Source organism: Mauremys reevesii, linkage group 1 (assembly GCF_016161935.1).
Source record: "Mauremys reevesii isolate NIE-2019 linkage group 1, ASM1616193v1, whole genome shotgun sequence".
In the NCBI taxonomy this organism is placed as follows: Eukaryota; Metazoa; Chordata; order Testudines; family Geoemydidae; genus Mauremys; species Mauremys reevesii.
The window spans coordinates 6,090,009-6,114,659 of NC_052623.1; the positions used below are offsets into that span (position 1 = coordinate 6,090,009).

The 24,651-nt window shown below is 51.3% G+C and overlaps 1 protein-coding gene across 4 annotated transcripts; it reads left to right on the forward strand.

The window, feature by feature from the left end:
• The first annotated feature begins 709 nt into the window (after positions 1 to 709).
• LOC120377028 (olfactory receptor 52L1-like) lies at positions 710 to 16,769 on the forward strand. 4 transcript variants are annotated; one of them, XM_039497019.1, is made up of 3 exons: positions 7,892 to 8,356; positions 13,495 to 13,641; positions 15,747 to 16,769. In XM_039497019.1, the coding sequence occupies exon 3, from the start codon at positions 15,794 to 15,796 to the stop codon at positions 16,736 to 16,738; it is 945 nt and encodes a 314-aa protein (XP_039352953.1). In that variant the 5' UTR covers positions 7,892 to 8,356; positions 13,495 to 13,641; positions 15,747 to 15,793; the 3' UTR covers positions 16,739 to 16,769. The 4 variants fall into 4 exon arrangements, with proteins under 4 accessions (XP_039352955.1, XP_039352953.1, XP_039352952.1 ...); XM_039497021.1 differs by lacking the exons at positions 7,892 to 8,356; positions 13,495 to 13,641 and adding an exon at positions 710 to 785; XM_039497018.1 differs by lacking the exon at positions 13,495 to 13,641.
• The last annotated feature ends 7,882 nt before the right edge of the window (positions 16,770 to 24,651 follow it).

Here is a 24,651-nt window from a genome sequence, read left to right on the forward strand (position 1 = left end):
ACCCTAGGGCTCTGACCAAATCCCAAATTATGCTCCTGGGTGATGAGGACATTGAGGCAGGGAATGGCTTGCAGGTGTCATATTGTGTTTACCTAGATATGAGTATGACACTGTGCACCACATATCCATCATAGTGATGAGATTATGATGTGATCATGACATAATTATGATGTATCTTGTACAAAATATGTCATGTGAAGTTCATTGGAAAAGTTATGATTTGCTGACTGTGATTATCCTATCTGTGTGCATGTATCATTTTTGTATCAGGAGTTATGAATATCGACTAGGTATCTGTATTTCAAATTTGGTTGCACCTGGGTGACACCCCGAAGGCAAGATACTTCCAGTCTAGAGAGCTGATTGTGAAGGGCCTGTTTAGGGTAAGGGGCCGTTAGGGAAACAACAGGCCTGAGGAGAAGCTCATCGCCCCCGGTGAACCGTCCTTGGAACTCTTCAGTCAACCAATCCATAACAGCTGCTATGAATCAGTGAAGCATGCGAGGGCGTGTGACTAAACCACAGGACACTGAACTCCATTTTGGCACCTGTATTTTTCCACAAACTAGGCTGGGAACTTGTCTTGGAACAAAATGGTTCCTGCCATGTGGAAGAAACCATAAAAGGGGGCAGCGGCATCACCAAGTGGCCTCACTCCCCACACAAAAACACCTGGAAACACATGAGGAACAAAGACTGAACTGCAGGAAGTGCTAGTCCCAGGCTGAAGGGATTTCTAGCCTGTGTATGGAAGCTTGATGGACTGTTTGTACTATCTAACAGGAGTAAGTTTGTACTATCTATTTCGTGTATGACTTAGACTGTGATTTTGTTTATTTCTTAGGTAACCACCTTCAATCAGTTGGCTATTGCTTATAGTCATTGAAATCTGTCTTTCTGTAGTTAATAAATCTGTTTTATATTTTTTACCTAAAACTGTGTGATTTGCTTGAAGTGTGGGGAAAACCTCCGCTCAGTTAACAAAGGTTTGTGCATTGTGCTATTCACAGCAAGGGAGGGGAGAACTCAGTAATACATTCAGACTGGTCAGGCTTTTGACCAGGGCAGGATGGTACAGCTCTGGAGTCTTGGGCTGGGGAGCTGGGAGTATTTTGGCTGCAGCCTTTCTGTTGGTTCCTGAGTGGCTGGCCAGAGCATTCCTGAACGCAGCTGGGTGTGGTCCCTGCCTGTGGATATTGGTGTGAGTACAAGCTTGGAGGGCTTTGCAGCTTGTCATAATGTTACAATGCAAGAGGGAACCCAGACTGGTGAGACAGAGGGCTCAGCTGTACCCCAGTTCCAGGTGGCACCCTGGGAGGAGGACCCACCACAGTGGCACAGCGAGTAGGATGGAAGGCACAGCTTGTTGTGCTGAGTGAGATCTGCACTTCATACACTGGTGTAGAGATTGTATGTGAAACTTTACTCCTGGCTTGAGATGAGTCAGAGAGTTTACCAGTTAGTTATTTTCTCTTTGCTTATTTCAGAAAAGGGAAGTAGTGACAGAAAAGCAGAAAGATGAGTGAAGGCAGAGAAGCCATTACAAAACTGGAGCTCTTAGACTGCAGGCAGCAGAAAAAGAAAAGGAACACCGGAGACTTTTGGAGTTAGAAGCAATAGCACATCAGATAGCTTTGGAACTGAAACAGTCAGCAACTGAGGCCCAGAAACTGTACGGGGAGATGTCAGCAAACCAGTAAAGTGCCTGAAACCACTATGGCTTATTGCTAAGATCAGCCAAGTCAGCAGCCTGTAAAGTGGCCACGCAGTAGCCTCAGCTTGACCAAGGCAGGAGGGGAGGGGGTTTTGGGTGCCAAAGAAAGGGCAGCTGGACCCCACATCCTTCCTGATAAGAATTGTGTTGAAGTTGCTGACACATGCATTTTAGAAGAGCAGGATGTGCCCCAGGAATGTCTATTAGGACCTCAAGGCTGCAAACTCTGGAAAAACCCACCCCTGGTTAATCAATAATCAGAAGGAAACTCTTGTTTGACCATTGAAAATGCTTGCTTAACAAGTTTTATTTAAGGGACATGTCATTCTATTACTGATGTGTATATATGAGGGGGGAAAGTTTGAGGTAGTTGGACTCTTCTGGACTCTCCCTCTGGATACATGTTGTGGTCCCCACCTGCAGATGGAAGATTCAGCCACCGGAAGCCTGCTGCTGTGTCACTCGAGAGCCACACTCAGCTTTGATAATTATCACGGGTTGGGAGTGTTTTACTAATCTTGTTGCGGACGTGTGTAAGTGCTTGAGACTAAGTAAAATTTAGCTTTAAGTGAAAGCATTCTCATATTGTCCTGTTTGTGCCAGCCATCGATCGGTTGGACGACCCTGATTTATTTCCTGACATCACCTCACACAGAGTAAAAGTTACCAAGAACTTTGGGTTGAAAGAACCCCAGGTAACAAAACTAGCCATGGAACTGCGACCGAAAGAATTTGAGGGAAAAGAGTGAAGATACCAATTGGACTTGCTAGAGAGGCAGAACCAGAGCCCCCATATGCCACTGATTCCTACCTCTCTACAAATCCAGAAATGAGAGTTGTTGTGTCCTACATACAATGAGGCAGGGGATATTGCTGAATATGTCACCACCTTTGAGAGGCTTGTATGATTCATAACATTCCTGATGACCAAAAGATGCCCACTTTGGTTGCAAAGATAACTGGTAAAGCATGGAATATATTCAATAAGATGCTAATTACTGATGCTTTAGATTATTGCAAATTCAAATAAATTATTTTGAAACCCTTTCCGATAACCCCTGAAACATATAGAGTGAAATTTAGATACCTTAAGGATGCTGTGATGAGTAATGTGGCATATGTAAACTTGAAGAAAGATTTGATGGAAAAGTTTGTGAGGGGAAAATGTGTTACAAGTGTTGAAGGAATGTTTGACCTTGTGGCTCAGGAACATTTCTTACACATATGTAAAGATGATGTGAAACAATTCTTATGGGAAAAAAAGGTGAAAAATGTAGATGAGATGGCTGCTCTAGCTGATGATTTTCAGCAAACATGGGCATCTATTGTGAATAAACCACAGATGGAGGAGTTTCAACTTGGTGGGAAGCAGGTAAAGCCCTTTTTTACCCCTGGGAAGAAAGAGGCTGGCTGGGAAGCTGGGAAGCTCACCTCCCCAAAATCATTCATCTAATCCTTGACCCAAATCTCCTGTAAAAAGAGAAGAGCCCAGAAGGAGCTGTCATTGCAATTCCACTGATCACCTGGGGAATAAATGCCCAGTGCTGGGAGGAAGCAGGTAGCCCATGTGAATGCTGCGACCCTGAGCACAGAAGCCACTCAGGCGCCTGTCACTTATCATACTGGGTTGTAAAATCAGCATTATTGGCAGGAAACACCTTGGGTGGGAAGAGACAGGGGTAGAAATTTGTGTGGTTAGGCAGAGCATAGTGCAAGAAGGTGACATACTGCCAGGGCAGATTTCACAACTTTTATTAACAGGAGGTTGCACAATCTTGTACCTTTGGCTAAAGGGTACATAGAAACCGAGGGTTTGGAAGGTGTATTATTAGTGGGTGTAGTAGACAATAACCCTATTGATATGCTAATTGGCAATTATTTCTTCCCTGTAGCTCAGGCTGTTAATGGTAAAGGCTCAGAAACTGCTGAGGGAACAGGAGAAAGTCTCCCTGAGTCCTCTGCAGCAATGAGAAACTGCGTATTTCTCGGAGCAGGGTGGGTTGAGATTGGCTCCTGCCCTGCAGCTGAACGTGGTGTTTCCTCAGAAAGGGAGGGGAGTATATTGCCTTTCAGTGAGAAGGCTGTTTCTGCTGTTAGCTGCAAGCCTGTCACAGATGGACCAGGGATAGATCCCACCCTAGGGAGCATGGGGGGGTGGCGTGTCCCACAAGGGAGCCCAAAGAAGGTGATTGAATCTTAGAAACCTCTGTGGAAGTGCATGAGGGTTCCATTAACTCTGCAGCTGGATGCACCAGCACCTCAGGAAGGGAGCGGGATGGAGCGCCAGCTGGTGAGATAACCGTCCAGGCAGCATCGGTAATTTTCACTCCATGCATCTGAAGAAGTGGGGTTTTTACCCACGAAAGCTTATGCCCCAATAAATCTGTTAGTCTTCAAGGTGCCCCCGGCCTCCTCATTGTTTTTGTTAATACACTGTGTGGTTTGAAATGCAAAAAGGAAATCTGCTCCGCAACTGGGGCTGATGCAATGTTCTCCCCACAGTGAGAGAGGGGTGGACTGGATAATAAAATGACCCTGCTCACGCTCTTGACCAGGGCAAGAAGGTACAGCCCTGGCGTCCTGGGCTGGGGGAAATTGTCTGGAGCTTCTCTATTGGTGGATCAGGAGTGGCTAGTGAAAGCATTCATGGAACTGCAGCTGCCCAGTACGGCCATGCAGATGTTCTTATATAGATCCAAAATGTCTCTGCCCCTCGCTGGGATTCTCTAGACCCCACTCCCTCCCCCAGAGCTCAGATAGAAACCAGGAGTCTTGCAAGGCTCTCTAACCAGCCACTGCCAGACCCAGGATCCTGGGCTAGGTGCCCGTTCATGCATGTGCAGGAACCTAAAGGTCCTGACTGTCACAGGTGCTGGGCAGCCACCAGGCCTTCCTGGGCCACTTGTTACATTTTCTATTTGGACTTGTCTGGTCAACAAATCAACAAGAGATGGAAACTCCCTCCATGGCATTATCTCAGAACTAGCCCCTGTAACGATGGGTACTTGCAGTCTGTGATTCAGCCCTGAGGGGGCTCTGGGCGCTGTACACCGCTCCAGCGAGGGGGGACTCCCTGGTAGGATTTGCACAGGCACAAAGCCACCGAAGAGATTCCCCCCGCCCACGCAGCCTGTCTGGAGTGGGTGGGGGGCTGGGTGCAGCCGAGGGGCTCCCCAGAGCAGAGCCAGGAATCGGGCTGGGGGTGTTGTTTCCTATTCCGGGCACAGTCACAACCCTCCTCTCGCCCCTGGCTGAGCTCAGCAAGGGAAGTACAGGATTGTTCTCCAGGAGAGGAGGCTGTCCGCATTTCTGAGAATTTGAGGGAAAAGAGTGAAGAGTTAGATGGTGGGTTCATGGTCCAGGTCCCCACGTGCTGGGAGATTGGGGGTCTGGGTCCCCGCTGCTGCCCATCCCTGCATGCTGGCAGGTTCGGGGTCCGGGCCCTGCTGCTGCCTGGCCCCACATGGTGCCAGTTGGGGATCCAGGTCCCTGTTGCTGCCCGGCCCCGTGTGGTGGCAGATTTGGGGTCCGGGTCCCCATTGCTACCCGGCGCCATGTGCTGGCAGGTTGCGGGTCCGGGTCCCCGCTGCTGTCCATCCCTGCATGCTGGCAGGTTCGGGGTCCAGGCCCTGCTGCTGCCTGGCCCCACGTGGTGGCAGGTTGGGGGTCCAGGTCCCTGTTGCTGCCCGGCCCCGTGTGGTGGCAGATTTGGGGTCTGGGTCCCTGTAGCTACCCAGCCCCGCGTGGTGGCAGGTTGGGGGTCCGGGTCCCCAGTGCTGCCCGGCCCCTTGTTGGCAGGTTCGGGGTCTGGGTCCCCACTGCTGCTTGGCCTTGCGTGGTGGCAGGCTCGGGGTCCCACTGCCCAGCCTGCACCCAGGATTCCAGTGCTGGCCCCGCTCTGGATGGGGGCGCTGGGCATAGGGGGCTGTGAGCAGTTTCAGGGTGGGCGGCGCTGCAGTTCTCCACCTGCAGCCCACTTAACATATTGTCACCATATCTAGACTTTAGTAAGGCATCTGATACGGTCTCGCATGATATTCTTATCAATAAACTAGGCAAATACAACTTAGATGGGGCTACTATAAGGTGGGTGCATAACTGGCTAGATAACCGTACTCAGAGAGTAGTTATTAATGGTTCCCAATCCTGCTGGAAAGGTATAACAAGTGGGGTTCCGCAGGGGTCTGTTTTGGGACCGGCTCTGTTCAATATCTTCATCAACAACTTAGATATTGGCATAGAAAGGACACTTATTAAGTTTGCAGATGATACCAAACTGGGAGGGATTGCAACTGCTTTGGAGGACAGGGTCATAATTCAAAAGGATCTGGACAAATTGGAGAAATGGTCTGAGGTAAACCGGATGAAGTTTAACAAAGACAAATGCAAAGTGCTCCACTTAGGAAGGAACAATCAGTTTCACACATACAGAATGGGAAGAGTCTGTCTAGGGGGGAGTATGGCAAAAAGGAATCTAGGAGTTATAGTGGACCACAAGCTAAATAAGAGTCAACAGTGCGATGCTGTTGCCTAAAAAGCAAACGTGATTCTGGGCTGCATTAACAGGTGTGTTGTGAGCAAGACACGAGAAGTCATTCTTCCGCTCTACTCTGCGCTGGTCAGGCCTCAGCTGGAGTATTGTGTCCAGTTCTGGGCACCGCATTTCAAGAAAGATGTGGAGAAATTGGAGAGGGTCCAGAGAAGAGCAACAAGAATGATTGAAGGTCTTGAGAACATGACCTACGAAGGAAGGCTGAAAGAACTGGGTTTGTTTAGTTTGGAAAAGAGAAGACTGAGAGGGGGCATAATAGCAGTTTTCAGGTATCTAAAAGGGTGTCATCAGGAGGAGGGAGAAAACTTGTTCACCTTAGCCTCTAAGGATAGAACAAGAAGCAATGGGCTTAAACTGCAGCAAGGGAGGTTTAGGTTGGACATTAGGAAAAAGTTCCTACCTATCAGGGTGGTTAAACACTGGAATAAATTGCCTAGGGAGGTTGTGGAATCTCCATCTCTGGAGATATTTAAGAGTAGGTTAGATAAATGTCTATCCGGGATGGTCTAGACAGTATTTGGTCCTGCCATGAGGGGAGGGGACTGGACTAGATGACCTCTCGAGGTCCCTTCCAGTTCTAGAGGCTATGAATCTATGTATGGCCCACAATGCTAAACAGGCTGAAAACCGCTGCTCTGGGTGGGGGAGTTGTGTGTGCCGCCTGGCTGTTAGCTCCCTACCAGCCTCTCGAGGCCTCTCCTCCGAGCTAGGCCAGCCAGGCCGGCTGCCTGTAGATGCACATTCCCTTGTGGTATCCAGTCCTTGACCACTGGCTCCCAAAGAAATCCCAGACCCTCTGGAGCGGTGGGACCCCAGTTTACCAGTTTTTCCTTAGCCCATCGCTCCTGTACCAGGGCTGAGTTCAGCTGGAAAACAAAAGGAAATGAATTGAAGGAAGAGAATCAAACAGAAACCAGGTGAGTGATGGGAGCAAATGGCTATGTAAAAAACACAATCAGAAAATGCCAGGTAGGGCCAAGGCCTGTGAATAGCTCCTGTTTCTCGCTGATCACATGGCTTACTAGGAGGACTGGTCTCCTGCAGTGTTTGCTGGCCCCGGGAGCCGGGACCCAGGCTTTCACCCAGCACCCCTGGCTCCGCCACCTTCCTCCTCAGTGAACGGGAGCAGAGTGTCTCCTTCCACCCCATGACAGACTGAATCAGTCATAGAATCATAGACTCTCAGGGTTGGAAGGGACCTCAGGAGGTCATCTAGTCCAACCCCCTGCTCAAAGCAGGACCAACCCAACTAAATCATCCCAGCCAGGGCTTTGTCAAGCCTGACCTTAAAAACCTCTAAGGAAGGAGATTCCACCACCTCCCTAGGGAACCCATTGCAGTGCTTCACCACCCTCCTAGTGAAAAACAGGTAGCGTGCCATGCCTGCCTCCAGTGACACCTCCTCCAGCCCCTCAACGTTCAATCTCATCAGGATCCCTGGCCTGGAGACCGGGCTTGTAGCAGGGTGGACCCTGCTCCGGGGTTTTAAGGGGTTTAAAATGTGGCCTGACAGAGCTGAGCTGATTGGGGAAGTGGCTACAGCTGGGGGCCACGCCCCAAACTGAGGAGCAGGGCCTTATAAAAGGCCAGATCAGCCAGGAAGCCAGAGAGTCTCTCTCTGTGGTTAGAGAGAGATGGGCCTGGCTGCTTAGACGTTAAGATAAGTACCTAGGGTGAAGCAGGATGGGGAAAAGGCTGAGGGGCTGGGGAAAGCTCCAGCCTAGGAAAGCCCCAGGCCTGCGGCCTAGTACGGGGCTAAGAGGTACTGGGGTTTGCAGGGGGCAACCTAAGGATAGGCAAAGCAGCAGGTCCGACCCCCGTTGCCGGTGATGAGAAGGCTGACACTGCAGTCTGTCCCAGGATATGGGGCTCGATAGTGACTGAGCAGTAGCCATTCTGAGGCAAGTGGGGATAGCGTGGTGGGGGGGGTTCCCCTGAGAGGGGGAGACCCAGTTAGAGTAAAAGGGGCACCGGGTCCAGGGAGGGACACGGGGCTGAGAGTAAAGCAGGTGGATCACCAGCCTGCAGAGGGCGCTCCGGACTGGAAAAGGAGCTAAGTTGCGGAGTAACCAGTAGGAGGCGCCGCAGGGGTGAGTCTGACCGTTTACAGGGCTGTTCTGGATCGCCCTTCCGTTCTGCTCTGCTGGGAAGCGGCATCCTTCTGGTCACCATCTAGAGCCAGCACCATGTCCATGGGCCCATGGACATCTTCCTGGTCATGCTGGCTGCCACCGATCTGGACGTCACTGCATCGATACAGCTGTGCCGCTCAGAGCTCGCCTAAGTCTGTGAGGTCAATACAGATTTTCTTACCAGCCAAACTTGTGATCTCATCACAAAACTACAGCTAGTTTGTCTGGCAAGCCCTGTTTGCCATGAAGCCAGGCTGCTCGGCATTGATTATGCTACCCTACAAAAAACTTTACAGATTCCATCCCCTATCACCCTTGACATGCTTTTTCCTGGACTGGGGTCCGGCTAACCGGCCTAAAGCTATCTGTGCATCTTGTGCATCTTTCTAAAACATTGGCACAACATTGGCTTTTTCCCAGTCCTCTGAAACTTCCACGGTGCACCAAGATTTGTTAAAAATAGCTCAGAGAGTTCCTCAGCCAACTCCTTTAGTCCTCTTGGGTGCAAGTTGTCTGGTTGAGCACAATTTGAAGAGATTGTGTTTTTTCACTGACTTATTCACTTTTCAGCAGAGGGTTTCTAGTGCAAGCCTAGAAGGCCACTGCCTGCAGAATTACAGCAGGGCCAGGGTCACTGCCGTCAGACACAGAGGGGACAGCCCCAGCCCTGCAGATGACAGCGTGGCAGGAGGTCCCGCTGCCAGTTAGCTAAGCAGAGGCATTTCACACCCCCAAGGGGAACAAGAGTGTTAATTTCTTCTCAGCCTTTCAGTCTTTAAAGACACATTTTGCTTTAGAAAACACTGGAGTCCCTGGAGACTCCCAGCACATGTGGAGATTCTGCTGGGATTTGCTGACAGTTTATAACCATCCCATCGTAGCAAGCCTGGCAGACATGCCCGTTCCTGGCCTGTGTTCAGAGCCGTCCGACTGAGAGGACTGTTCTGGGGGAGCTGGGGGGGACTTGGAGCCATTATTCACGGCTGTCTTACTGAGCAGAGGGACGGAGCCCGCTGAAAGGGGCTTGTGTGTCCCCGGGGAGCAGGAGTCACTGGAACAGGTTTGGCTTGCACGGCACAGGGAAGCGTCTATAGCGTTTAGGAAGAACATTTGTTTCAAAATGCAGCCCATATAAGCAAGTTAATACTCTGACAACTTCAAACAGCTACCAGCCTCCCTCCTGGGCTCAGAGTGTGTGTGTATGTGTGCACATACTGTGTATCTGTGTATTGCGGGCCCACGTGCATATGGTGTGTGCTGTGTGTGTGTGTGTGCATGTGTGCTGTGCATGTGTGCACATACTCTGTGTCTGTGCATTCTGGGCATGTGTGTGCTGTGTGTACTATGCATGTGTGTGCTGTGTGCTCTATGTGTGAATGTTGTGTTGTGTGGGGGTGCAAGCGCTGTGTGTGTGTGCTGTGCATGCACAAGCTGTGTGTGCTGTGCGTGTGTGTTGTGTGCGCAGGTGCAAATGCTGTATGTGTGTGCTGTTGTGCTGTGTGTGCACATGCTGTGTGTGGTGTGCATTGTGTGCTGTGTGTGTGCATGATGTGTTGTGTGTGCGGATGCAAACACTGTGTGTGGGTTCTGTATGTGTGTGCTGTGCATGTTTGTGTGTCTGTGGTGTGTATGAGAGAGCAAATACTCTGTGTGCACTGTGCATGCGTGTTTGTGTATTGTGTGTGCACAAACATATATGTGTGTGGGTGTGCTGTACATTTGTGTGTGTGCGTGTGACTGTGCATGCTCTATACATGTATGTATGTGCATACTCTCTGTGTGCATGAGTGTGTGTGTCTGTGGTGCTGTGTGTGTGGGTGCAAAGGCTGTGTGTGTGCTGTGTATCTGCGCTGTGTGTGTTTTTGTATTGTGTATGCACATACATGTGTGTGTGCTGTACGTGTGTACTGTATGTGTGTGTGTGCTGTAAATGTGTTTGTGTGTGCTGTACGTGTGTGGGTGGCTGGGTGTGCTGTACATGTAGGTGTGCTGTACGTGTGTGTGTGTGTGCTGTGTGGGTGGGTGTGCTGTACGTGTGGGTATGGGTGTGTGTGCTGTACATGTGAGTGTGTATGTACACACTCTGTGCATGAGTGTGTGCTGTGTATGTGCACGTTTGTGTATTGTGTATGCACATGCATATGTCTGTGTGTGTGCTGTACGTGTGGGTGGGTGTGTGTGCTGTACGTGTGTGGGTGGGTGTGTGTGCTGTACGTGTGTGTGTGTGGATGTGCTGTACGTGTGTGTGTGTGGATGTGCTGTACGTGTGGGGGTGTGTGTGCTGTACGTGTGGGTGTGTGCTGTACGTGAGTCTGCGTGCTGTGTGTGTGGGTGGGTGTGCTGTACGTGTGGCTGTGTGCTGTGTGTGTGTGGATGGGTGTGCTGTACGTGTGGGTGTGTGCTGTATGTGTTTGTGGGGTGGGTGTGCTGTGCTGTGTGTGGGTGGGTGTGCTGTGCTGTGTGTGGGTGGGTGTGCTGTGCTGTGTGTGGGTGGGTGTGCTGTACGTGTGTGGGTGGGTGCTGTGTGTGTGGGTGTGTGCTGTGTGTGGGTGGGTGTGCTGTACGTGTGGGTGTGTGCTGTGTGTGTGGGTGCTGTAGGTTGGGGTGTGTGCTGTGGGTGGGTGGGTGTGCTGTACGTCAGTGTGTGTGCTGTACGTGTGTGGGTGGGTGTGCTGTACGTGTGGGTGGGTGCTGTACGTGTGGGTGTGTGCTGTGGGTGGGTGGGTGTGCTGTACGTCAGTGTGTGTGCTGTACGTGTGTGGGTGGGTGTGCTGTACGTGTGGGTGTGTGCTGTGTGTGTGTGTGCTGTGTGTGTGGGGTGGGTGTGCTGTGGGTGTGGGTGTGTGCTGCGTGTGTGTGGGTGGGTGTGGTGTGGGTGTGTGCTGCGTGTGTGTGGGTGGGTGTGCTGTGTGTGGGTGGGTGTGCTGTACGTGTGGGGGTGTGCTGTGTGTGGGTGGGTGCTGTACATGTGGGTGTGTGCTGTATGTGTGGGTGGGTGTGCTGTACGTCAGGGTGTGTGCTGTACGTGTGTGGGTGGGTGGGTGTGCTGTACGTGTGGGTGGGTGCTGTACGTGTGGGTGGGTGCTGTACGTGTGGGTGGGTGCTGTACGTGTGTGTGTGTGTGGGTGGGTGGGTGCTGTACATGTGGGTGGGTGCTGTACGTGTGTGTGTGTGGGTGGGTGCTGTACATGTGTGTGTGGGTGGGTGTGCTGTACGTGTGGGTGTGCTGTATGTGTGTGTGTGGGTGGGTGTGCTGTACGTGAGTGTGTGGGTGGGTGTGTGTGGGTGGGTGCTGTACGTGTGGGTGTGTGCGTGTGTGCTGTACGTGTGGGTGGGTGTGCTGTACGTGTGGGTGTGGGTGTGTGCTGTACGTGTGTGTGTGCACTGTACATGTGGGTGTGTACAGGGAGAATATGGTGGAAGCTCCGTGTTGGTCACCTCCCCAGAGCGGGAACATCTCTCAGGGCTGGAGGGAGACGAGCCCCAGGACAATCACAGACACGACAGCCCCTTCATGCCTCACAGTCCCTGACGCAGTGATGTGCCCAGGTCCTCGTCCTGCCTCTGGCAATGGCTGGCGCGGGGTGACTCAGAGACGCCCCCCACCGCCCTAGTGACACGCCGTCCTGGCGGGGGTGGAGCCCGCGGCTCTCCAAGGGGCAGGGCGGGCGGGACAGGACACGTATTTACTGAGCCCACCTCAGGGGGTGCCCCTGGGGCCTGCATGGAAGAACTGGCTCAGCCGTACGCGCACCGCTCGCACGGGGCCCAGCGGCTGTGCCAGGCCGGCACCGCAGCCTCTGCCCTCTCCCCACCAGCAGAGAGAGGGCCAGACACGCCGCTGAGGAAATGGCTGCTAATTGGGGGATTAGCCTATTTGCATAAAATCTCCAGCTCTCGGGCACTTCAGCCTGCGGGTCTGGGCTGCGGGCGGTTTGGGGGCGGAGGGCTTGGGGCTGGCTTTCAATAACAGGGAAAACAAACCAAAGCGAGAATCGCCAGGACAGGCCCGTGGTTCCCCTCCCGGCTGGGAAGGGCCCTGGGCCCGGAACAGAGCCATCCAGCCCACACGGTAAGGTCCTGTGCCATTGCAGCGCATCCACGGCCGGCAGATGGCAACCGCTCTGCCCAGCACAGGCAGGTGACAGAGTCCCCGTGGCCAGGCAGCCCTCGGACACAGCGCTGTCAGCATGGTGACCGGAGCTCATTCACTGCCTGGGCTCAGCTCAGAGCTTAGGCGAGGAAAAGCTGCCTCCCTCCAGTGTCTATTGTTGTTAAGGTTGGTTGTTATTGATATTGTGACAAGGCCTTGTGGCTGCAGTCAGGGATCAGGATAGGAGCTGCGGGCTGGGCCAAAAGAGATCGAAGTGCCCATGCTCTGTGTATTGTGACAGAACAGGTGGATACAACAAACGTGGGAGCACAAAGACGCAGGGACATGATTACGAACAGTGTAAGAAGCTGCAATACCAGCACATAACCCCTTTTCGCGTGTTCGTAGGGATCATGTTTAACAGACGCAGGGAGGGTGTTTCCCTGCTACGCGGCAGGTGCAGCCAGAGGTGGGACTAAGAGAGGCGTTATCCTACCTGGGAACACCCTAGGGGTCCATCAAATAACATCTCTGATAGTGGCCAGCACCTGACACTTCGGAGGCCAAAGTCTGCAGGTTCGGGATAGCCTGCCCCAAAGAGAGTTTCGCCCTCTCGTGGGCTGGGAGTTGGTTTATGCCCTGACCCAGGATGGTTTTGAATCCAGTGGTACCAACTCTCATGATTTTGTCACGAGTTTCATGATAATTTTTGTTTTACTTAAAGCCCCAGCTCCTGGAGTCAAGTGGCCATGTGCTGATTTCCGCCTTCATTCTTAATGACAAACTAAGTTTCTAGCCCTTGCGGCTGTGGAGAAAGCTTCCAAATGGGACCCCAGTGCACCCTAAAGCAGAAGGCAGATCAAAAGAACACCACATGGATTATTTTGCTATAATCTCCCGATTTTAAAGCCAATCTCAGGATTTTTGGTGAGCCTGACTCAGGATTTTTGAACATTTGGGGCTGGCAATACTGAGGATCTAACATATTGTCCTGCTGTCCCAGCTCCAGCTGTCTCAGCATCTGTCCTGTGCTCATCACTGCGAGTTCTGACTACTTCACATATGCATTATATCGACCGCAAAGAGCCATGGGCCGTGGAGGAAAAGCCTTCTCCATCGTAGGATAAAAGCTACTGGAGAATGTGAACTCGTAAGTCTCTGTCTGAACCTGGCTAGCGCTGTGTGTCAGTGAACACGGTGGCGGTGCAGATGGGGAGGGAAGCCCCGGAGATAGAACAGTCTAGGCGACATGTGGGCATGATCTGCGTCCCATTCACTCCCGCACCGCTCTGCTCACCAACCGGGAGGCCGGGCAGTGACAGCCATCGGGGGAGAATTGCAATGCGGGGTCCTGCCCATATGAACCCCTCCTCCTGCTCCGTTTACACTGGGGCCACAGAATAGCTCCCAGATGGGAAAAGCTTCATGCTAGTCCAGCTCTGGGCCAGACATTTGTGCAGTCTGTGTCCACCGTGGCAGGGTTGTACCGTGAGTTGCCGCAGCGGGAGGAGGGGCTGGCTCAGGGGACTGGGGATGGGCTATTGTGCTGCTCACAGGTAGATCATGAGTCTGAAACCAACACGAGTCAGGAAGTCACCCTGCCCAGTGCCCTCTGGGAAGGGAGCTTGTTGGTTTGAGTCCAGGACAAGACAAAGCCGCTCTCCACCATTGCTGCACCCAAGTGGGCCCCCTCGCTGGCAGTCTCAGGGCAGGGTGGAATTCAGCCTGGGCCTTGCTAAGGGCTCTGGGAGCAGAGAGACACCAGACTCCTTGGGCTCCACCAGAGATCTGGAGAACGGCTTCCTACCCAGAATGCCCTTGCTGTTAAGCCCCCTCTTACAACACATTCCGGTCCTCTGCGGTAACAAGGGGACCAAGCCCTCTAGGGGTTGAACTGCTGCCCCCCATTAAGTCAGTGGTAAAACTCCCATGAGCTTCAGTGGCAACAGAGATACACCAGTGCCAGACTCTCCCCAAGATCTCACCCTGTGAGCTCCAGGGTTGAATGGGACATGGAGCTCTGGTCTGAACCTTCTAAAACTTCTGCTCTAGCTTCCCGGGCTCAATCGCTGGGTGGGATTCTCTGGCCTGTGCCATACAGGAGATCAGACTAGATAATCTAACAGACCCAGCTGATTTTAACATCTCTGGATCTGTGGAACGATCTGAGAACTCTGCCCGGTGCTTCGATACAAAGGTGTGAGCGTGACACTGAGGTCCTCTGGAAAAGGGTCTCCTGTTCGTTGCAAACAATCCTCACCTCAGCCCTGACAAACTCACTGCACCAAGCACACAGCTTCAGGATATTTATCCATAAAGTGTAGCATGTGAGATATCTGCGGACAGCTCATAACTTGTCGAAATTCATAACCACTGAGATGTGTATGGATGGGTAATATTGAAAGACTAATGTATTGATATTGACAGTGGGCTCTGTGGCTTGTAGTCACCTGTGGCTAGTCACCTGTTCAACCAGTGATGCAAAGCAAAGCTCAATGATCCAGGCTTTCTCCCTCTCATGACTATCAACGGCAAACCACCTGTGACAACTGCAAACCGTCACCTTGTCTTGAAAGTAAGAAAGGAACATTACAACAGAAGAGAATCACCGGCCTTGGAGTAGAGACCAAAGACTGGTCCAGCGTAAAAGAGGAGGGAGAGATGCACTGAATGCTTCCACTCAGGAGACATCTTGAAGAGTGAGACGTTCTCATGGAAAAATTGGATTCTGGTTTGTGGGGAGCAGGGAGGGAACCGACTTCCTTAGCTAGGAAAGGAGACTCTTGATCAAAGTCGTCCCAGGTTTGTATTTTGTGATTTTGTTTTGCATTGTAACAATTTGTTTCCACCACTCCCTCTTGTTTCTAGTTAAGCCTTTGTTTTTTGCTAAATAAACTGACTTTTGTTTTATGCTCACAAATGCCGTGTTAAATACAGGAGATATGGTGTAAGGTAAAACTAGTAACCGGGGGCAGAGGATGTGGGATGTCAGTGAGTAGCCAGTGTCAGGAGCTGTATATCACAGGGGACAGAGCAAAGGGGATGGGGGTGCACCTGTTACTCTGTTGACCTCAGACAGGCACAGGCAAGACTTCTTCACACAAGAGGCCAGGGGTGATGAGGTGACTCACAGCTCTGGGCCCTGAGAACCATCACAGAGAGCAGCCATAGAACTACCCTGGCTCACAGCCAGCCGGCTGATTAGCCATTCTTTGCACGCACAAGGCCATCACACACTCTATTAATCACTTGCAGGCCTCCGGAGCTGTTCTGCTCAAGTTGGATGTGGCCCTCAGCAGATCATGTCACCCATCAGCAACGGCAGCCTCAGACCTCCCGCATTCCTCCTGGTCGGCATACCGGGGCTCGAATCCACGCAGCACTGGGTCGGGATCCCTCTGTGTTCCATGTATATCGTGGCCTTGCTGGGGAACAGCATTGTTCTGTTTGTTATAAGGACAGACCCCAGCCTGCATGAGCCCATGTACTTCTTCCTGGCCATGCTGACCATCACCGACCTGGTCCTGTCCACATCCACCCTGCCCAAAATGCTGAGTGTCTTCTGGCTGGGTGAAAGGGAGATCGAGTTCCACGCCTGCTTCGCCCAGATGTTCTTCGTCCATGCTTCCTCGCTGGTGGAGTCAGGCATCCTGGTGGCCATGGCCTTAGACCGCTATGTGGCCATCTGCAACCCCCTCCGGCATGCCACCATATTGAAAATCAGTATGGTGGCCAAGATAGCGCTGCTGGTCTTGGTCAGAGGCCTTGTTGTGATAGCCCCCTTCCCCTTGCTCCTCATGAAGCTTCCTTTCTGCCAGTCTTACATCATCCCCCACTCCTACTGCGAGCACATGGCCTTGGTGAAGCTGGCCTGCGCAGACACCACGATCAATGCAACGTACGGCGTGGTCGTGACCATGTTAGTTGTGGGGATGGATGGTATGTCCATTGTTCTGTCCTACGTGATGATCCTCCAGGCCGTCTTTGGCCTCCCTTCCACCCAGGCCCGGCTCAAGGCTCTCAGCACCTGCACATCCCACGTCTGCGTCATTCTCGTGTTCTACGTTCCTGGGCTCTTCTCCTTCCTGGCGCACCGCTTCGGCCAGAGTGTTCCCCTCCCCATCCACATCCTGCTGGCCAACCTCTACCTCCTGATGCCACCCATGCTGAACCCCATTGTGTACGGGGTGAAAACCAAGCAGATCCGCAGTCGGGTGACCAGGATCTTCCATGTGAGGGGCTCCTGAGCACCAGAGGGAGGTCGCTGCACACTCATTTCTCCAGCTGGCATGTTTCATTTTTTATATGTATCATGACTATCAATAATAAAATAATCACATGCAACCGACAAAGTGGGTATTCACCCACGAAAGCTCATGCTCCAATACATCTGTTAGTCTATAAGATGCCACAGGACTCTTTGCTGCTTGAGTAGCACTGTGACTCCACATGGAGCTTTAGGGATATAGGGGCAGCTGGGCTCACTACCCCATTCTAAAAAACATAAGAACATAGGAACCTAAGAATGGCCCTCCTGGGTCTGACCATGTAGGCCAGTATCCTGTCTGCCGAAAGTGCCCAGTGCCAGGTGCCCCAGAAGGAATGAACATTCAGGTTATCATCAAGTGATCCATCCCCTGCCACTTATTCCAAGCTTCTGGCAAACAGAAGCTAGAGATACCATTCCTGTCCATCCTGGCTAATAGCCATTGATGGACCTATCCTCCATGAATTTATCTAGTTCTTTTTTGAACCCTGTTATAGTCTTGGCCTTCACAACATCCACTGGCAAAGAGTTCCACAGTTTGACTGAGAGTTGTGGGAAGAAACACTTATTTTTGTTTGTTTGAAACCTGCTGCCTATTAATATAATTTGGTGAAAGCTAGTTCTTATGCTATGAGAAGGAGTAAATAACACTTCCTTATTCACTTTCTCACACCAGTCATGATTTTATAGAGCTCTATCATATCCCCTCTTAGTCATTTCTTTTCCAAGATGGACAGTCCCAGTCTTATTAATCTCTCCTCATATGGATGCCTGCATCTGTAACTTTCACTCCATGCATCTGAAGAAGTGGGTTTTACCCACGAAAACTCATGCCCAAATAAATCTGCTAGTCTTTAAGGTGCCACTGGACTCCTTGTTGTTTTTGTGGATACAGACTAACCTGGCTACCCCCTGATACTTGACCTCATCTGCGGAGGGAGGCATGGACAGTGAGAGCAGGCGAGGGGGCCCAGTGGGCAGTAAGGCCCGAGGGCTGGGAAAGGCTGAGGATGAGACAGGTGTGAGTTTCTGTAGGGTCTGAACGCGGAGCTGTCCATGCAGCAGCTAGGAACTCGCCTCCCAGCCCAGGCAGGCATAGTCACGCTCACGGGGCTCGAACCAGTGCATCACAAATAGCCATGTGCAAACCCAGGCTTTGGCGGGAGCGCAGACTGTCAAGCCTAGAGGGCTGAGTGAGTTTGACGGCCTGAGCCACCATCCGAGCCGCAACGACCACGCTGGCACAAGGCTCGCTCCCAGGTGTGGGGTAGCCACGCCCAGAGGGGCAGACAAACGGACTGGTTCTGATGTGGTTGGAGGTGGGAATCCAGTGGAGACAGACTGGGACGGGGCAATGGTGTCCGGGCAGGGGATGACGTTCTCAGTGGTGCTCTGCAGAGACCGTCCCAGGACTGGAATCAGCATGGGGTCGGTGTTGGGCTCCGTAGCTCCCCACTGGGAATCGGATGGCTGGCCGGGCCAGCCTTTGGGCATTGCGTGTGAAACATCAGCCCAGATCGCTGCGCCTCTCTCCAGTGCAACTCACACAGCTGTCAAGAAACAATCAGCCCCGGCGGGTGATGGAGTGGGCAGGGTCCTCATGTCCCACTGCCGCCCTGCCAATGCAGCCCATCGGCCGCTGCTCCACCTGCAGCTGACTCTCAGTGACATGGCACCAGCCCCTTCCAACAGGAACCAATCAAGGGCCAGACTCTCCATCATGCGCCAGCTGCTCTGGAGACCCTGAGCAGCAGTAAAGCCCGTGTGATGGGCGTAGAAATCACCCCCTGTCTTCAGCCAATGAGGGGTCAATGGGAGCCTGAGTGAGCAGTTAGCCTGCCTGGCTGCCCCTGAGGTGTTAGGCTGAGGTCAGTAACCACCCCGGCCGGGGAGGAGCTGGGTGGGTCCATGTCAGATGTGCTCAGAGCAGGTGGAACCCCTCTCCGGGGTGGAGGGGCGGAAGAAGGACCCACACATGGGGGAGAGGCGAAGAACCAGCTGCAGGGCGTGGGCAGGACTCAAGGGCCATGGCACGTGCTGATGGTCTGGCAGAGGACAAAGGGGAAGCAGAGGAGATGCTAAGAGCTTTAGCCCACTTGTGAGCTGGTGGGATCGCTCCTTTGGATGTCGCTGGGTGAAGATACTGGTGCTGAAGTAAGACCCCAGGTGCGGCAGGAGACTTCTGGTCCGTTATCTGGGTTTTAATCCTTGGGAAGGACATAAAGGAAAAGGATGGCCTGGGCGGGGCTCCAGAAAGATCCGGCTGGAGAGCCAAGTTCCAGATTGCAGGGGATGGAGGACAAGGCCTCATGGGGATGCTCTGGTACAGGATGAACACCACAGCCTGCTTCCTGGCTGCTCTGTGTTCCTGGGCACCACAGAACAATGGGAGCGCATTGGGGAATGAATATTTACTATTGTAGGGCCTAGGAGCTCCAGGCAGGGCCCTGCCCCCCCGTGCTAGGCATGTACAAACCCACAGACCCGCCCCAAGGGGCTGAAAAGCCAAGTTTAACTGAGCTTGAAGTATCTGAAAGCCCATGTAATGAACTGTACAATGTCCTCCTTTCCCAGCCCCCTGCTCCCGGCGCTGAAGCAATACCAATTCTTTACTAAGGGCTGGATTGCGGCCAACAGTGCTGCAGTGTGCAGTGGGGAGGGAGGGAATATGGACCCCCTCCACACACACACAATCCACACACAGCCTGTGTACAAGCCACCCAGCCCTGCAGTCCCTGGGAGCAGCTCTCCAGGAAGTGGGCGAGGAGATGCTGGACGCAGACTGACCCAAGGCTCATCCCCCTCTCTATGCCAGGGAGCAGATCTGGCAGGCAAACGGCAGGCGCAGGGATCGGGGGTGTCTGGGACCTCGCTCAGAGTCTCTGGGGGCACCCAGGGAATTCTTTGCTAGCTAGACTAGGGCTTGAAATACTCGAGGCCCTGGTCCCAGGGGTAAAAGGGATTCGACAGCCAACTCTGACCTCTGGGTCTAACACACAGAATCACTTAAAATCCACCTTTCTGTAGTTAATACACTGATTTTAAGGCTTGGTCTTTACCAGGCAGTTTGTCTAAAGTGCTTGGGGATCTGCACAGATTACAAAGGCTGGTGCGTCTCTGCTACCCTTTGGTGAAGTAATGAACTAATTAACGAGCTTGCATTGTTCAAGGAACGGCCTTGAGCAGTGTAAGATGGAACATTGCTGAGGTCCAAGGCTGGGGCTGGGGGGATTTTCTGATGCCTTCCTGTGTATCATGCTAATGGCTGAGTGAGAGCAAAGCCAGCGGGACGGCTGGTCACTAGAAGAGCAGTGTGAGAGGGACTCTGAGACGGAGCGTTACAAGGGACACAGCTGTCCCATAGTCCAGGTTGTGCCTTGGGGGGTGTCACAGAGACCCTGGGAGGCAGCCAAGGTAGGAACGGGACAAGTCCAACTGAGAGCAGGTGAAGGGGCTTGTGATGGGTTGAGTCACAGAGACCCCCTTGGGACTGTCACCTGACGTGCTGAGACTACTTCTGAGCCCATTCTCCCTGCCAGCCTGGGACTCCAGAACCCTGCCTTGTCGAGCCAGACACAGCAGCCTGCTGCAACACAGACCCAGGGTCTGACCCATGCCCCCAGAGCTGCAGGCTTTAAGTGAAAACAGCTCAGCAGTTACCTATCTCCAGCACCCAGACTCCCAGTTCCCAAAGGGGTCCAAACCCCAAATAAATCTGTTTTACTCTGTATAAAGCTTATACAGGGTAAACTCATAAACTGTCTGCCCTCTATAACACTGATAGAGAGAGTTGTCTCGGCTGTCTGCTCCCCGAGGTATTAATCACTTACTCTGGGTTCAATAATAAAGGAAAGTGGTTTTATTAAGTATAAAAAGTAGGATTATAGTGGTTTCAAGTAATAACAGACAGAACAAAGTAAGTTACCAAGAAAAATAAAACAAAACATGCAAGCCTAAGTCTAGTACATTATGAAACTGTTTACAGGTAAATCTCACAATCAGAGATGTTCCAATAAGCTTCTTTCACAGACTAGTCTCCATCTTAGTCTGGGCCCAATCCTTTCCCTGGTACAGACCTTGTTAGTTTCAGCAGCATCTTAGGTGAAAAGCAGGAGATTTCTCATGACTGATACCCCCTTTGTTCTGTTCCATCCCATTTTATAGCTTTGGCACAAGGCGGGAATCCTTTGTCTCTCAGGGTCCGCACCCCGCCTTCTAAATGGAAAAGCACCAGGTTAAAGATGGATTCCTGGATCAGGTGACATGTTCACATGTCCTGTGAGACCTCAGCCTTAATAGCTTCCACTTAATATGTTTACACCAGTCATACAAGATATAAACTTATATCTTATTCTCCTAACTCCAGACAGAGAAATGATACATGCATAGAAGTAGGAGGAATATAGTCAGTAGATTATAGCCTTTGTTATGATGCCTTACACGAGACCTTTTGCATAAAGCACATTCCAGTTACATCATATTTTCCCTCATAAGTATATTTCCATCAAACATTATGGAACACAACTTCACAGCACTCATCCCAGGGCAGGCTCCTGGCAGTGTCTCCATGTTAAGATAGAGGGAAACGCCAACCTGATTGCATCAAAAAACTACAGCCAGTTTGTCTGGCGAGCCCTGTTTGCCATGAAGCCAGGCTGCTCGGCATTGATTATGCTACCCTACAAAGCTTTACAGAGTCCATCCCCTATCACCCTTGACATGCTCTTTCCTGGACTGGGGTCCGGCTAACCGGCCTAAAGCTATCTGTGCATCTTGTGCATCTTTCTAAAACATTGGCACAACATTGGCTTTTTTCCAGTCCTCTGAAACTTCCACGGTGCGCCAAGATTTGTTAAAAATAGCTCAGAGAGTTCCTCAGCCAACTCCTTTAGTCCTCTTGGGTGCAAGTTGTCTGGTTGTGCACAATTTGAAGAGATTGTGTTTTTTCACTGACTTATTCACTTTTCAGCAGAGGGTTTCTAGTGCAAGCCTAGAAGGCCACTGCCTGCAGAATTACAGCAGGGCCAGGGTCACTGCCGTCAGACACAGAGGGGACAGCCCCAGCCCTGCAGATGACAGCGTGGCGGGAGGTCCCGCTGCCAGTTAGCTAAGCAGAGGCATTTCACACCCCCAAGGGGAACAAGAGTGTTAATTTCTTCTCAGCCTTTCAGTCTTTAAAGACACATTTTGCTTTAGAAAACACTGGAGTCCCTGGAGACTCCCAGCACATGTGGAGATTCTGCTGGGATTTGCTGACAGTTTATAACCATCCCCATCGTAGCAAGCCTGGCAGACATGCCCGTTCCTGGCCTGTGTTCAGAGCCGTCCAACTGAGAGGACTGTTCTGGGGGAGCTGGGGGGACTTGGAGCCATTATTCACGGCTGTCTTACTGAGCAGAGGGACGGAGCCCGCTGAAAGGGGTTTGTGTGTCCCTGGGGAGCAGGAGTCACTGGAACAGGTTTGGCTTGCACGGCACAGGGAAGCGTCTATAGCATTTAGGAAGAACATTTGTTTTAAAATGCAGCCCATATAAGCAAGTTAATACTCTAAGAACTTCAAACAGCTACCAGCCTCCCTCCTGGGCTCAGAGTGTGTGTGTGTGCATGTGTGTGTCTGTGTCTGTGTCTGTGTGTGCATATGTGTGTGTGTTCACATACAGTGTGTGCTATTTTCAGAGTGGTAGCCGTGTGAGTCTGTATCAGCAAAAAGAACGAGGCATCCTTGTGGCACCTTAGAGACTAACAAATTTATATGGGCATAAGCTTTCATGGGCTAAAACCCACTTCATCGGATGCATGCAGTGGAAAATACAGTAGGAACATATATATACACAGAGAACATGAAAAAATGGGTGTTGCCATACCAAATATAACCAGAGTGATCAGTTAAGGTGAGCTATTATCAGCAGGAGAAAAAAAAAACATTTGTAGTGATAATCAGGATGGCCCATTTCCAACAGTTGACAAGAAGGTGTGAGTAACAGTAGGGGGGAAGATAAGCAGGGGAAAATAGTTTTTACTTTGTGTAATGACCCATCCACTCCCAGTCTTTATTTAAGCCTAATTTAATGGTGTCAATTTAATTCCAATTCAGCAGTTTCTCATTGGAATCAGTTTTTGAAGTTTTTTTGTTGTAATATTGCGACTTTTAGGCCTGTAATCGAGTGACTAGGGAGGTTGAAGTGTTCTCCGACTGGTTATAATTCTTGACGTCTGATTTGTGTCCATTTATTCTTTTACATACAGACTGTCTGATTTGGCCAATGTACATGGCACAGGGGCATTGCTGGCACATGATGGCATATGTCACATTGGTAGATGTGCAGGTGAACATCCATGTGTGCATGTGTGTGCACTTGTACTGTGTGTGTGTTTGTGCATGGTGTGTGTGTGTGTGTTCTGTGTGTTGTGTGTGCACATGCTGTGTGTGCTGTGGATGTGTGTGTGTGTGCGTGTGCTGTCTTGAGAGTGCGGGTGAACACGCTGTGTGTGCTGTGCGTGTGTGTGTGATTGTGTGGGGTGTGTATGCTGTGGTGTGTGTGTGAGAGCGTATGTGTCACACCCTATATCTCGGGGGAGCACCCAGCAACCACATATTTATCCTTGTAATATGATTTTGTGGTATCCAATGCAAAGTTTGTTATGTCGGGTGTCTTCGGAAGGCTCATGATGCACTGAGCATTGTTGTTATAGTAATATTATAGGGTGTAATTTCATGTATATAGTGATGAGGCTGAAAATGTGTCCTCATGGCTTAAAACAGGCCCAGACAAAACTCGCCAAGAGCAGAGGAGCAGTTCACACCTCATCAGGGCATGGATGGGACAAACCCAGCCCAGCCTCACAGGAACAAAGGACACTGGCTAAGGAGCAACAAATTCTCAAGTGTTGTCAAGCAACTTGGATGCTCAAGTAAGTCCCCCCTTCCCTTGCTCAATTTGGGACTGAGATGAGGTGATGCTCACCTGACTCTGAAGTGGGGTGGCAAAGCCATGGGGGAAGAAGGAACATGATAAAAGAGAGAGACGTTTGCCACGTTCTTCCTCTCTCTTCCACCTCCATCTACAGACACCACCACCAAGCGACTGAAGTGGTGATGAAAGGGGAGAGCCTGGCTGAAGGGCAACCAGCCGGCCTGTGGTGAGACGCATCTAAGTTTGTAAGGACACTGAAAGTGTTAAGAGCCGCTTAGAATGTGTTTTGCTTTTATTTCATTTGACTAAATCCAACTTGTTGTGCTTTGACTTATAATCACTTAAAATCTTTTGTAGTTAATAAATGTGTTTGTTTATTCTACCTGAAGCAGTGTGTTTGGTTTGAACCGTGTCAGAGACTCCTCCTGGAATAACAAGCCTGGTACATATCAGTTTCTTTGTTAAATTGACAAACGTATATAATCTTGCAGTGTCTTGCGGGCATAACTGAACAATGCAAGACGGAGATTCCTAGGGTTGTGGCTGGGACCGGAGACATTGGCTAGTGTCATTCAGTTGCACAATCCAAAGAAAGAAGCAAAGAATCCTGTGGCACCTTATAGACTAACAGACATATTGGAGCATGAGCTTTCGTGGGTGAATCCCCACTTCGTCGGATGCATCACCCACGAAAGCTCATACTCCAATACATCTGTTAGTCTATAAGGTGCCACAGGACTCTTTGCTGCTTTTACAGATCCAGACTAACACGGCTCCCCTCTGATACTATCCAAAGAGCAGCTCACATGGCAGAGCCTGTGCGTGAGCAGCCCAGGAGTGGAGGTTCTCACAGCAGAGCAGGGTCAGGCTGGCTCCCAGAGTCAAGGATTGGAGTGACCTAGCAGATCACCGGTCAGGATAACACCAGAGAGGAATGTCACAGTATGCACATGCATATGTGTGTGTGCATGTGTGTGTG